Below are 12,072 nucleotides of genomic sequence, written 5' to 3' on the forward strand. Positions count from 1 at the left end.
GAAAAAAAGCAGCGTTGTCTGCTCTTGTCACTTTGCTAAGAATGCAGAAATGCACGATTTATTTTCTGCTCTAAAGGTGCTCTAAAGAGTAGACCACCTAGGAGTAGACGGGGGAGTGAGGGCCCTGGAGAGGAGACGTGGGATCGCTATCCTTCAGATTGAAAGGCTGTCAGGTGAAGAGGGAGTAGACTAATCCACGGGGCTGCAAGGACGAACTAGTGTCTTGGAATCGAAATGACAAAGGTACAGAGTACAGCATAGTTTTACATAGAACTTTCTGGCAACAAATGAGAGCTGTCAACGATTGCGGGTACGAAGCCAGATGACCGCCTGTCAGAAGCGGAGAGTAGGAAGGGAGAGCCAGCCAGCGCCCCAGTCCCACCTCCAAGTCATGACTTCACGTTGACTAAGTTCAGTTACCCAGAAGGCTTAGGAAACTGGGCGTTTTAATACATGGCTATTTTAGTTAATGCAAGGTCAGGCAGGTAAATGCTATTTTCCTAATGCACATTAGCATATTCACGTGTCTGAGTCACTGTATGTAAAAATGTTTAGATCTGTTTTTCCCTAATGACTGGGCAGTTAGCACAACCGTAAGAGCCAGAGTTTATGTAATTAATTAGGGACCCCCCCCCCAAAGGCTAGACACTATCTGAATATATGCATTGCCAAGTAAAGCTTTGGACGCTGCTGTTTCAAATAAGTTACCGATTTTATTGTCTAGTCACTTTCCTTTCTCTCAACAACAATCAAGGAAAAATCTACTGAACGATGGGTTGGTTGGGGGGCTCTCCTTTTTTATTTGTGACGGCAGGAGAAGCGGAGAGGAGAGCAGGCAAGCAGTCACGCTTCTGTCCGGTTTCCGCTTCTGTTTAGTTTACTCCAGGGAGAACGGCATCAATTGTGTGTTTGGAAAACAGTTTAAATTGTTAAAGGAGTGGCTTCCCTTTCATCTCTCCGGGATCTGTGACACCAGGACAGCAACCACAGAGGAGAGGACACAGGGAGTAACGGCTCTGACCAGCCCGGAGGCCTGGGCGGAGCAGGGGGTGCGATCCAGACCTGTGGGCACTTCCCCTGTCCGTCCGCTCCAAAGGCCTCGTCCTGTCCCTCCCAGGAAGCACTTGTTGAATACACGTCTGTTTGATAAGCGGCTCCTTTGGCCTTAGGCCGTAGATGTGAGGGACACCCGCTGCTCTCCTGCCAGCTCCCCACATACAGTCGGGCAGATGGAAAAGCCCAACCAGGCGGTTAAGGCCAGGGTTCAAATTCAGATCAGCTTTAGAGTATTAATCTGCAACCTGACTCACCAGAAAGGTCTACGGCTGTATCAGCTCGTGGCACGGTAAGTATTTTATAGTGTCCGGGGAAAGCTCCTGTCTGACAGCGCTGTGCCCCGGGAGGCACCGCAGTAAGTGCGGGGCTCGGGAATTCCGTGTCGAGGGCCGTCCACACTCCACGCAAGCCAGGCTGTGGACACGCCTGCGCAGCAGCACAACAGCTCTGTAGTCCCCTAAGTGTTTCCTCTCCTTACTCCCACATTTAGCTGTTTTATTCATGCTGAGGGGCGCTCCGGGGATGCAACTGAACTGTAACTTTTTGGTCTTAAAATATTCATCGTGTGGCTGCCCACCTGACGGCAAGCAGACAGTCCCATAAACAATTTCTTTAAGCAGAGTTTGAAAAAGCAAGCCATGAGTATACTTATCACGGTCTCTAGTGGGGTAGCCTAGAACATTCCTGACTACAGCAAGAAGAATCCCAACACGGACACGTAAACGCGCAAGGACCCGGAGTCCCTCCGGCTGAGCCAGGTGACCTGGGGTTGTCCTGAGCCCCCGGGGGTGCTGTGTCGCGAGTAATGCTGAGCACTCAGTCACCAGCCTTGTAGTCTGCAGCAGACACTCTAAAAGACCAAATCCCCCCAAATTATCCTTAAACCTTTAACATTATACGATGGAGTTAATAAATCATCTTATGAAATTTAACGTTTTTGTCTCATCCTTTCTGCTAGCGAATGGCCGAAGCAAACATACGACATCACTTCCGGGTGAACGTGGGTGGGGTCTCCCACGCAACAGGGCCTGGAGGGTTTGCCGCTGGCTTATGGGGCCCCTGCACCCCTCCTCCACATGCAAATATCTCTTAACTTCCCCACAAATGAGAGCGAATGATAAACGTGAAAGGTGATGTTTTAAAAACTCTGTATTCAATTATTCACACCAAAGGATATCCATTAAAATTATGAACATCTCTAAATATATTTCATGTATCATACATATATATACTTTATATGTATAATTACATATCGACAAAAGATTTCTTGCTGCTCCTAAGCATGTAAGTAAAACAAAGGTAGAATTTGCAATGTAACACCCATATATGCATATATATTGGCTGTTTGAATTATGAATTTATTTACAACTTGCCTTAGGTTATAATAAATGATTACTGTTCTGTGATACAAACATAACGGTAAGGGTTTCTTTTAAATACAAAGACTGTAAATGAACACGTGAAAAAATTACACACATGTACAATATTTATAATTTATAAATGCAAAGTTAAGACCTCTTTAGGTTATTGCACTTGTGCATTTTACAAAGATTTTCTATGTCATACATATAAAATGTTTTTTTGGTGTTTTTTTGTGTTTTTTTTTAAATTTACGCACTCATCGACAACAACGAAGTTGGATGCTGTTAACTTAAAATTCTTCCTCCTCCCAAAAGAGAGCCCATCAGCACTCTGGGTACAGATCCATTGACTCCACAAACCAGTTGACTACGCGCACTGTTGTTGACGGCGTGTAAGCTGTGTTACACGCGTGTACGCTGTGGTACACGCGGCTTTTGGTCAACAGGGAGGCGATCGCCTGCAACTTCTTACGTGCCGCAGCCACATAGGGACACAGGATCTCTTGATCATTTGGACTTGTAAAGAAAATCACCCTTTTCAGAAAGGTTCAAGATGCTGCATTTCTACAAATTTTGGTAACTATTTCACTGTGTTTTGGGCAAGCGCATTATTTCAAATGGATCAATGGATCATAGGGCCACTGGAGCAATACCTCTTACAGGTAAGTCTATTGTACCTTCAATTTGCACACTGAGTGAACACACAGAATACACACCACACAAGAGGTCCTGTGGAAAATAATACTCCCATACGTCATCTACATAGGCGATTTGAAATATGGCAGAGGACTGGGTATCAGGTGATGAAAGAAAAAACCAAACGCTGCAATGCCCATCACATCATGATATTTTAGGTGGGCTAGAGAACTAGGTAATACACTATTGAAATTTAATTTACAATAGAAATAAAACCTTTCCATTTAGACTTCTGCAAATACACAGTACCTCAAAAACATTCACTGACAACTGACAATGTGTAAACGGACTTCTCTCTGGGCAACCTGGACTCGGCTGTGTGTGTGTGTCTGCCTCCTGGGGTGACACACGGCCCTGGGCCCGGCACAGCCACACTCGGGTCCACGTGCTTCCAGCTGCATTGCTCTCCTTCTCACTGTAAGGAGCACACAGCAAACCACGCCGTGTCCCACTGTGGGATGGAGGAGGAAAAAGCTTAGCACTGGAGTGAAGACAGTAATGCTTCTTGGGATTTTAAACATGTTTCTGGGGAAACATAAATGTCTTTCTCTTCCATCTTTTAAATTTAGAACCAGAACACAGTTGAAACATTTTCTTTCTTTTTTCCTAATTTTTTCATCAAATATGTGTACCTAATGCTTCAGACAACCAAAATATGCAGTTAAAAAAAGACAGAAAACAAAAAGTGTGTTACTGCATGGATATCACTGATTTAAACTTAGGATAAGTCTTTAAAGGAGCCGGCAAAGTATGTATCAGAATAAATACTTATGCAAATATAAAAACAGAACAGCCAAGGGGCTACTGGCAAGCAGAGAAATAACTGGTAGCAGCCTCGGCTAATTTACATTTTCCAGTGATTTAAAAATCAGACTAACACTTGCAATAGAAGGGGTACACTAATGTGACTAAATTAATGTCTTTAAAGAATTAAACCCTAAATCAGCAGAGCGTAGAAAGCAAACACATGTTTAAAATATATAAAGGCAGAAATGATTTTCAAAATCTAAATCATGCATATGTACCTGGAAGCCAACAAAATCACATCATAACCAGTGTCACAGTTCTTGGAAGTTGCAAGAAAGACTGAATCTGAGCAGTTCCTTGGCTGAAGTCACAGGGTGTAAGTTAATGAAATCAAATAGGAGACGGGCGTCTGATAAGGAGACAAATGGCCCCTTCAATGTGCTAACGGTAACCATGGCTGTGTCCCTGTAAATGTCTCCAATTATAGTTAAGCAAGAAAAACAAAATAATATATGAATGAAGACGAAAACTTACAGTATTTAAAATAAAGGCACAGGCCAAGGCATTGTGAGTGATTTAGTCCTATTTAAAGCTCAAACCTTAATCTTGAGTTAAAAGACCAGAAACATAACACTCAAAACAAAATATAGTTAAAAATCCAGGCTAAGGATTTATGTACCTGTATGCATCATGTACGAACATATCTAGCGTGCGTGAACATAACAATAAAACAAAATTCACTAAGGTTGATTATACAGCATTTTAAAAAAAATCTAAAAAGCATGCTAAAAAGAGGAAACCTACACTGAACAAATCTAGTTTCAAATTAGTTGTTTTTGTAGTTAGGAGAACCAGTCACTTCGAGTAGCATTATGACGTCTGCACAGATGTTATTCCCATTGGGAGAGGACTCAGGAATGAGTGGGGAGAACGGTTTCTCATGCGTTTCTTAGAAATCACTAAGGCTGGCAAGTGGGCCCCCATGCCTGCCCGAGCAAAAGGGCCATTTGTGAGAATTACTTTCCACATCCACTGCATTTCTTTTTCAGTCTTTCTAATTAATTAAGCCACAAGTCAACTACTAATTAATAAGATGCTAGTGTGTTTTCAGAATTTTATTCCACTGCCCGAGTTCCATATTTCATGTTGTTGGCACGCATTTCCAAGAAAATTTCTAGTGAAAAAATATACTCACTATCTCTGGAAGGTAATGGAATAATTGTATTTGACAATAAAACACTGTCTATTAAAAATCAGCACAACCAATGAAAATTTCTGCAAATCGAACCTCGTATACCTATACTTACAGCTGGTTATCAAATTTACACTGAACAGGAAAATTTGGCCCCAAATACACCACCTTAATAAGAAACTCATCAAACTTTTGGTAATAAAAACCATCTGCCTTTTAAGAAAAGATTTGGGAAAAAGACTAGAACAGAAGTCAAAAATTTGTCTGCTCGATATATCTGCCAAAATACAAAAATATTCCTAACTTCATTTTTTTTTCCCAAAAACAGATTATTAAGTAAACATCACTTCATTCTACCTTTTATTCTAGGTAGATCTATGATTGCTAAGTAAACCTTACACATGGTGAAAGCAATATTAACAGTTTACATTAGGATACAGTCCTTTGCTCAAACTTCCCTTCTATTACAACACTATTTCACGAGAAATCAACCAACCAATAAAGCCACAAACATTTCTTTGGGAAACTGGTTAAAGTGGAGGTCACATAATATAATGTGACCTGGCTATATCGAAATAAATGAATATTCTCTAATAATCTTATCCGAACAGCAACCTTAAAATGCTAGATAGCCCGAGCGTCCCCCAGGACCACTTTCCATATCAAGAAGCAGAGTTTATGCATTCTTTTAAAATCCTTTCAGTTAGACAACAATCTGAAATAATATTCACCCGCCCTTGCAATTCAGTCTACAACTTAACTAGACAGCTAAGTTCACTTTTGTTATTAAAGTTGAATTTGGTGGGGTCGTTTCATAATTTGAGATGCAAGAGAAACACGAACCTTCTTGAATTGAATTTTATGAATACACTAATGTGAAAAAGGACCCTTTCCAGTCAGCTGTTTATCAAACAATACTCATTTTCCAACACGAAAAACCACTGTTTTTGAAGGATGAGGCTAATTTTTATTTTACACAGATGTCACATGTATGTGTGCCGACATACGTGTGTGTATCTGACATGCATACATGTGTGTATCTTTCACATGCGTGTGTAGCTAGCTGCAGTGGCATCTCTCTCTCTCCAGTTATTTCATTTTACCTCATGTTGTATAATTACAATAGAAAACGGGGCACCATGAAGGGAGGACACAGCAGCCCATAATGAAACTGAACAGTGTCAATTTAAAACAAGAACAATGTTTATGTGTAGCTCACTTTGCTACAACATAAATGAACCATGACGTAGAAACAACTGATCTATTTTTACAAAAACCCTGCTCATATGAACAACAATGTGGATGGTATTGAGTATGTAGAATATCTTAAAAATTGATTTGACTAAAAGTGTTAATTCCCATTTCCTGCCACATGAAGGGTGGATTAGATCCTTGTTATGGACCAGCCTGTCACCTTTTGAGACTCAATCGAATTCCTTCTGGTCAGGACTAACCACAGGTTACAGGCTTGGAGGTCACCCTGTCATTATGCTAAACATCTTTACAGCATTAATATGCACCAGCAGTGACTGGCTTATAATCCCTGTAGGAAGGGGTCCAGATGATCACTTTTGTATATTTTCTCAAAACATTAACATTGTGGAGTAATATCAGTCTACAAAAATTATACAGAAGAAACTCTCCAAACCACAGGTTTCTATGTAGATATTGGACCTGGGGCAAAGTACTGAGAAGAGAAATAAGGTACGATGCAATTGCACTGCGTTCTCCTGCTCCCGGTCACGGACAGAAAGCTTACGAGGTCTGAGTAGGAAGGGGATAAATGGGAGATGAATGCAGCAGATCAGAGTAAAAATTACAGACTTCAAGTTTATGGTTTAGTTTGATCTTAAGAGAAATGTATGTTATTTTAATGAAATAATTTGTAGAATAAACCTTTCATTTTGAATGTGAATCTGAAGTTTTGCAATGACACAAAGTGAAAATATAAAGAAATCATTATTAAAAATTCACATTTTACATTCCAGAAGACTTGCCCATTAAAAAAAAATCATATGCCTTGCTTTTATTTTGTTCTTTATGCAAAACGTTTATTAATTTGCCAAGACTGCAATGAAAAAAAATTTAAATATCCTTTGACATCTTCTGAATTGATACTTGGACTGAGGTTTATTTACCATGATGCATGCCTGCAGCTCTTCTCAGGAGGGCAGAGTCCATTTCCTTCCTTTAGCGTTAAATTTACTCATCTGAGCCCTTTAGTATGATCAGAGAGCACACACTTGAGACCCCTAACTTTTAATTTGGGAAGCTGTGAAACAGGAAACTGACTATTTTCGATCACTGATTGCAGAAAGACACTTCGTAGTGTAACCTCGAGGACCGTCGCCCTGGGCTGTCTGCTACAAGTCACGCTAATTACAAGTAGGTCACGCATGAACATTTGCAATAGCGATGTATAGGAATTCCTATTTATAACCAACAACATCAAAGCAACATTGGTGTCCAAGCCAAAGTACAATGTCATAATAGTACCATTTTAAACCCTCACTAGAAAGATACAAGGGAAAAGTACCCCCTTCTGAATAATTGTGTCCATTTCCATTAAGGCCTCAGCAACATTAGCCTATTAGAAAAGGCCGGTTCACAAGTCAGATGGAGTCACGAGGACAGCGGATTTGTGGTCATGGGGTGGTCCTGCTTGTCACTGTCGGGGATGCATTTCCGATGAGACTGGCAGGGAGTCATCTGCTTGACATATTTACTTGATGGTACCTTCTGAAGAGCTTGCACCCCAGTTACCAGGTGTAGGTTCCCCCACAAAAACAAAAGGAAGAAAAGTCAAAGAAAGAAGACGAGTGTGTTGGGGTGGGAAGCTCACCGGTGGCCATCAGTCACCAATCTTCACAGGCAGCTTCTCGGAGGTCCCGGGGGCCACCGCTTGGGAAGAGATCCACACTGCACTCTCCTCGCCTCGAATCACCTTCTCCCACTGGCTGAGGTTGTTCCTAGGGACAAAAAGGGACAGTGGCAGGCACTGGTTAACAGGCTTCCTGGACTGTCTCAAAATGTCACCGCCCCACCCCGGTGCAGAACTACGCCTGAGGACGTTTGCTGCCATCCTGACTGATAATAACTAGCTGGCTGGGGCCAGGCAGGCTCCTGTCAGCCTCCCTGATGTGACACTGCAGCTTCGTGTCCCCAGAAGAGCCCCAAATCACCAAAGCCTGGGGGACATCTCATCCCGTCAGCTCCAGACACCAAGGGCAGAAAGGCGGGCCAGGCCAGGCCAGGTCACATCCTAGCCAGTTCGAAGGGGTAACAAGGGGAGCGCGTGCAGTGGGGCTGACCATGGGCATCCGTGGGAGGACCAAGCACATCCCACAGTCCTCCACGGGTGGAAACAGCGAGCGTCCGGCGGCCTCTAGTCCCGGCCTCATCACACTTGAAACGGGGACACTGTGCCATGTAAAAAGTCACTCTAAGTTACACCTGGTACAAACTTCCTTGCGTTTCAGTAAAACTATTTGTGTTCTGGTGACGGCTTGTCTCCAAGGCAGCCCATTTCTCCCCATTCTTGGAGACTTTCTCTCTCAATAGCTGTGGTTTAGATGTTGGAGGCTTCTAATCTTCAGTCGTGTGATAACTGCCACTGCATGGCCACCACCCTGCCCTACGTAGTAACCAGAGACCTCATCAACACTTCCCACCTTGCACCTGGCTTTCTGACATACGAAGTTAAAATCAGAAGGCAACCTTGGCAGGAGCAAAAGGTCATGCAACGCACACACCTGCTGAGACACATCCAGACAAAAGAAATCTCTAGGCCTTATACCCGAAAGAGGTTAACACTGAACTTTTGCATCGTATCATTTTCCCAGAACCGATGGAGATTTTTTGGATATATTACCAAAAAAAGATATACATTAATGTTGCTATTTTTCCCACTGATAGAGGATGAATGTTCTTTAAATGTTAAAGAGATTAAAATGGTCTTTAAGGAATTGTGTAGTTCCTCCCAGAAGCAAGAATACATCAGAGCTGCTGCAACAGCAAAATACTTACCACTCTGCTCAGTAATCACAGAGAAACTTCATTCTGCTGCTTTTAAATATTTAGCACAAAATACAGAGATTTTGCGGTAGGAAAGGACATTTAACCACTGACTCAGGTGTTTTTGTTTTTTACAACGTGTTTTTGGATTTCTATTCACCTTCCAGTCTCTCTCTGGTGGGCAACCCACTTTTCCCAACTTCATTCCATCAAGATTGAGTCCTATTCAGCGCCACACAGGGCTCAGCCTCAGGGAGTAAGACAGGATTTTAATAAAGAACTGCTGACTAAGGTCAGTTGTGGCTCAAGAAAATAAGGTGGGTCGTTACATTCCTGTCCCGAGAGTGGAGAGCACAGACAAACCATCACTTGAATGGGAAAAAATGGGATTTTTTTGTTTGTTGGTGTTGCTTGTTTTCCTTAAAAAATTAGCTCACAAAATAAGTTTCAACAGCAGAGGGCGGGAGCATAGTAAAGGCGTTCGGTTTTGTTTGAAATGATCTAGACAGATGTCGGTCTGCCGTCCCCCCAGGCATGTCCATTCTGACCCCCCAGTGTAGTGGCCAAGTAGTTAAAGGTCACCTGGATGCCGGTTCACCTGCCAAAAGTGGACACACATGGCTGCTCTGCTCACTGCCCTCATCATCCCTAGAGGGACCTTGTTGTCTAAGTGACGTGAAAATTCCAATGTTTTTAACTGAGCTCAGCCCTCAGAGAAGATGCTGGAGGGTTATAGAGAAATCTGAAGCCAGAACAGATAACAGAGGGCTTAAATTTTTGGGGGGAGGGAAAGAAAACTCACAAGAGAAAGGCGCTGCTCACTCAAGGTGCCTCCTCTTCGACTCAAACAATAAACCCTGTGGTTGAAGCTCAGCCCCTTTCCCAACAAGTAGCCCTGAGCAGACATTATTGTCCTGTCTTTTTAAAAGTAATACTGGTGGGGCTCGCTGATTCAAAAAACAAACAAACGAAAAACAAGTACTTCTTCTGGACGAATGAGTGCCTTTCAGAAAAAAGGCTCCCGACATGTGCCGGCGAGCTAGGCACACGCTCAGCTGTGCAGTTGCGATGTCCAGTGCCCACGGTGGATGGGCGCAGACAGCGCACCGGCCCACAGCCTCGGCCCTTTCCCTCCAGGCCATCCCCGCGGGGCTTCCCACATACCTGCAGGCTCTGAGGAGAGGTTCCGTGGGCGGGAAGATCTGGGTGAGGGTGGTGTAGCAGGGGATCGCCACCGCATTGTAGAAGCCCAGCTGACGCCACGGAAGCCACCGGCAAGAAACACACCACACGTTAGCAATTCTAGCAGCGCCGCTGGCGCCAGCTTCCTTTCTGAAGCCTAACTATGCAATTAAATGTTTGGTTTTGCTGTGTGATATTGGGGCCCAGTGACTACTATGGCCAAGTTCATGGAAAATGCATTACAAACATCCTAGAAATAAAACACATAAAGACTTAAAACACATGAAAAAGTTCATCTAAAGCTAAATACGACATTCAGCAAGGTTCTACTAATAGACGTGTCAAAGAGTAACTCGAGTCCTGCTCTGACCCTGGTCAAGTTCAGCGATCCACCGTGGACATTGCAAAGCCAAGCCTGCTACTCCTGCCCAGGAGGGCTCGCCTCCAGGCGGACATTCAGGAGGCGCACAGGTGTGCTGTCTGCTAACCTGCTGGCTTTGGGTCCCCGACATTTTTGGACCGATAACAAATCTCACTGACTTTATCACAGTTCTGTCAACGTGTCAAATTTCACAGTTTTTGTGAAATTATCTGTGGCACTTTAATAAATACATTATAGAATATTTTATTAGGAATTCTGGGCCACCGTACAAATAAATGACGCTAGCTCCCAGTGGCCCACTGCAGGTGACACGGAAAGACCTGCCAGATTATTAGCCATCACCACTTGTCTCGTCACCAATAGTCTTGCTCTCACCGCCCAAGTGGTGGACAATATGGACAAGATCAAACTGGCTCCTTGGATGAGGTGACCCCCAACCATGGGTTATCTATTTCTTCAATAAAAGGAGCTTCAGTGGGATGTGGCAAAGGACACACAAGGATCCAATCTACGTGGTTCCTTTGCGCTCTATCCTGTTGTAGACTGTCGTCATAGTAATCTTACTGGAGTCGTGCCTACGCATTTCCGTCTTCATGGCACATGCAGACTTGCTTATTTTAATACTTAGCAGATGTCACGGAGCAGAAGATCTCAAGAAAGAGATTACTTAGTGGAAAGTAGTGTTTTATTATTGTAGCAAAGAATAATTTCATAGTAATCACAATTTAGAAGCAATAGAGTTGGTAAAATATTAGCTGACTACACAAGTATTTTATTTAAAACTCTCTTACACTGTAGATGGATCTGGAATTTTGGCACAAAAGTAAACTATTCCCTTAGTTAAATAACACTAGAACAGAGGTGACTGATGACATTTTCAGCTATACTAGGCGTTCTGGTGAGATGACTGCTAAACTATCTAGAAAAAAATATTGTTAGAGCCCTGTCTTAAACTATACAACAAGATAAATTCCAAGTGAATCGATAAATTAAAGTGATGGAACAAAAAGAGTAAAGACAACAGAGACAGGTGTTTACGTAGTCTCAGGATGGGAAAAGACTCTTACAGCAGGAAGTGAAAAGCGGACACCAGACAGGACAGGCTGGTCGCTGTGTCTGCATACGTGGGACAGTTACATGAACGATGGTAAAAAACCAATGAACTGCAGAATAGACATGACATATACATGTGGCATGCGTGCTAGGCGTGCCAGGTGCACATTCAAACAGAGAAGGAACAGTGAGCCCCGTGGTAGGAACACCGGCCGTGGCCAGAGCAAGCCGGTCCCTGGTGATGATGAGACAAATACACAGCCTCTCTGTACTGCGCACCTGCCCAGACGCCTGTAGTGACAGCTCATAAATGAACTTCAAAGCAAGCAGGGAAATTGGAGAAGTTATCCAACATCGTCATCCTGTGAATGTTTTGAAATTATTTCTAT

General features: G+C 43.1%; 1 protein-coding gene across 7 annotated transcripts in view; it reads right to left on the reverse strand.

Annotated features, from left to right (window-relative positions):
• Positions 1 to 2,187: 2,187 nt before the first annotated feature.
• The window catches only part of PDE10A (phosphodiesterase 10A), a 475,662-nt gene continuing 465,777 nt past the window's right edge, over positions 2,188 to 12,072 (reverse strand). For all 7 annotated transcript variants that reach the window (XM_074333807.1, XM_074333806.1, XM_074333805.1 and 4 more), the window contains 2 exons: positions 10,231 to 10,319; positions 2,188 to 8,021 (listed from right to left, as the gene is read on the reverse strand). In XM_074333807.1, coding sequence (XP_074189908.1) covers positions 7,904 to 8,021; positions 10,231 to 10,319 — 207 coding nt within the window. In that variant the 3' untranslated portion in view covers positions 2,188 to 7,903. The remainder of the gene's footprint in view (positions 8,022 to 10,230; positions 10,320 to 12,072) is intronic.

This window comes from Rhinolophus sinicus, linkage group LG05 (assembly GCF_036562045.2).
Source record: "Rhinolophus sinicus isolate RSC01 linkage group LG05, ASM3656204v1, whole genome shotgun sequence".
In the NCBI taxonomy this organism is placed as follows: Eukaryota; Metazoa; Chordata; class Mammalia; order Chiroptera; family Rhinolophidae; genus Rhinolophus; species Rhinolophus sinicus.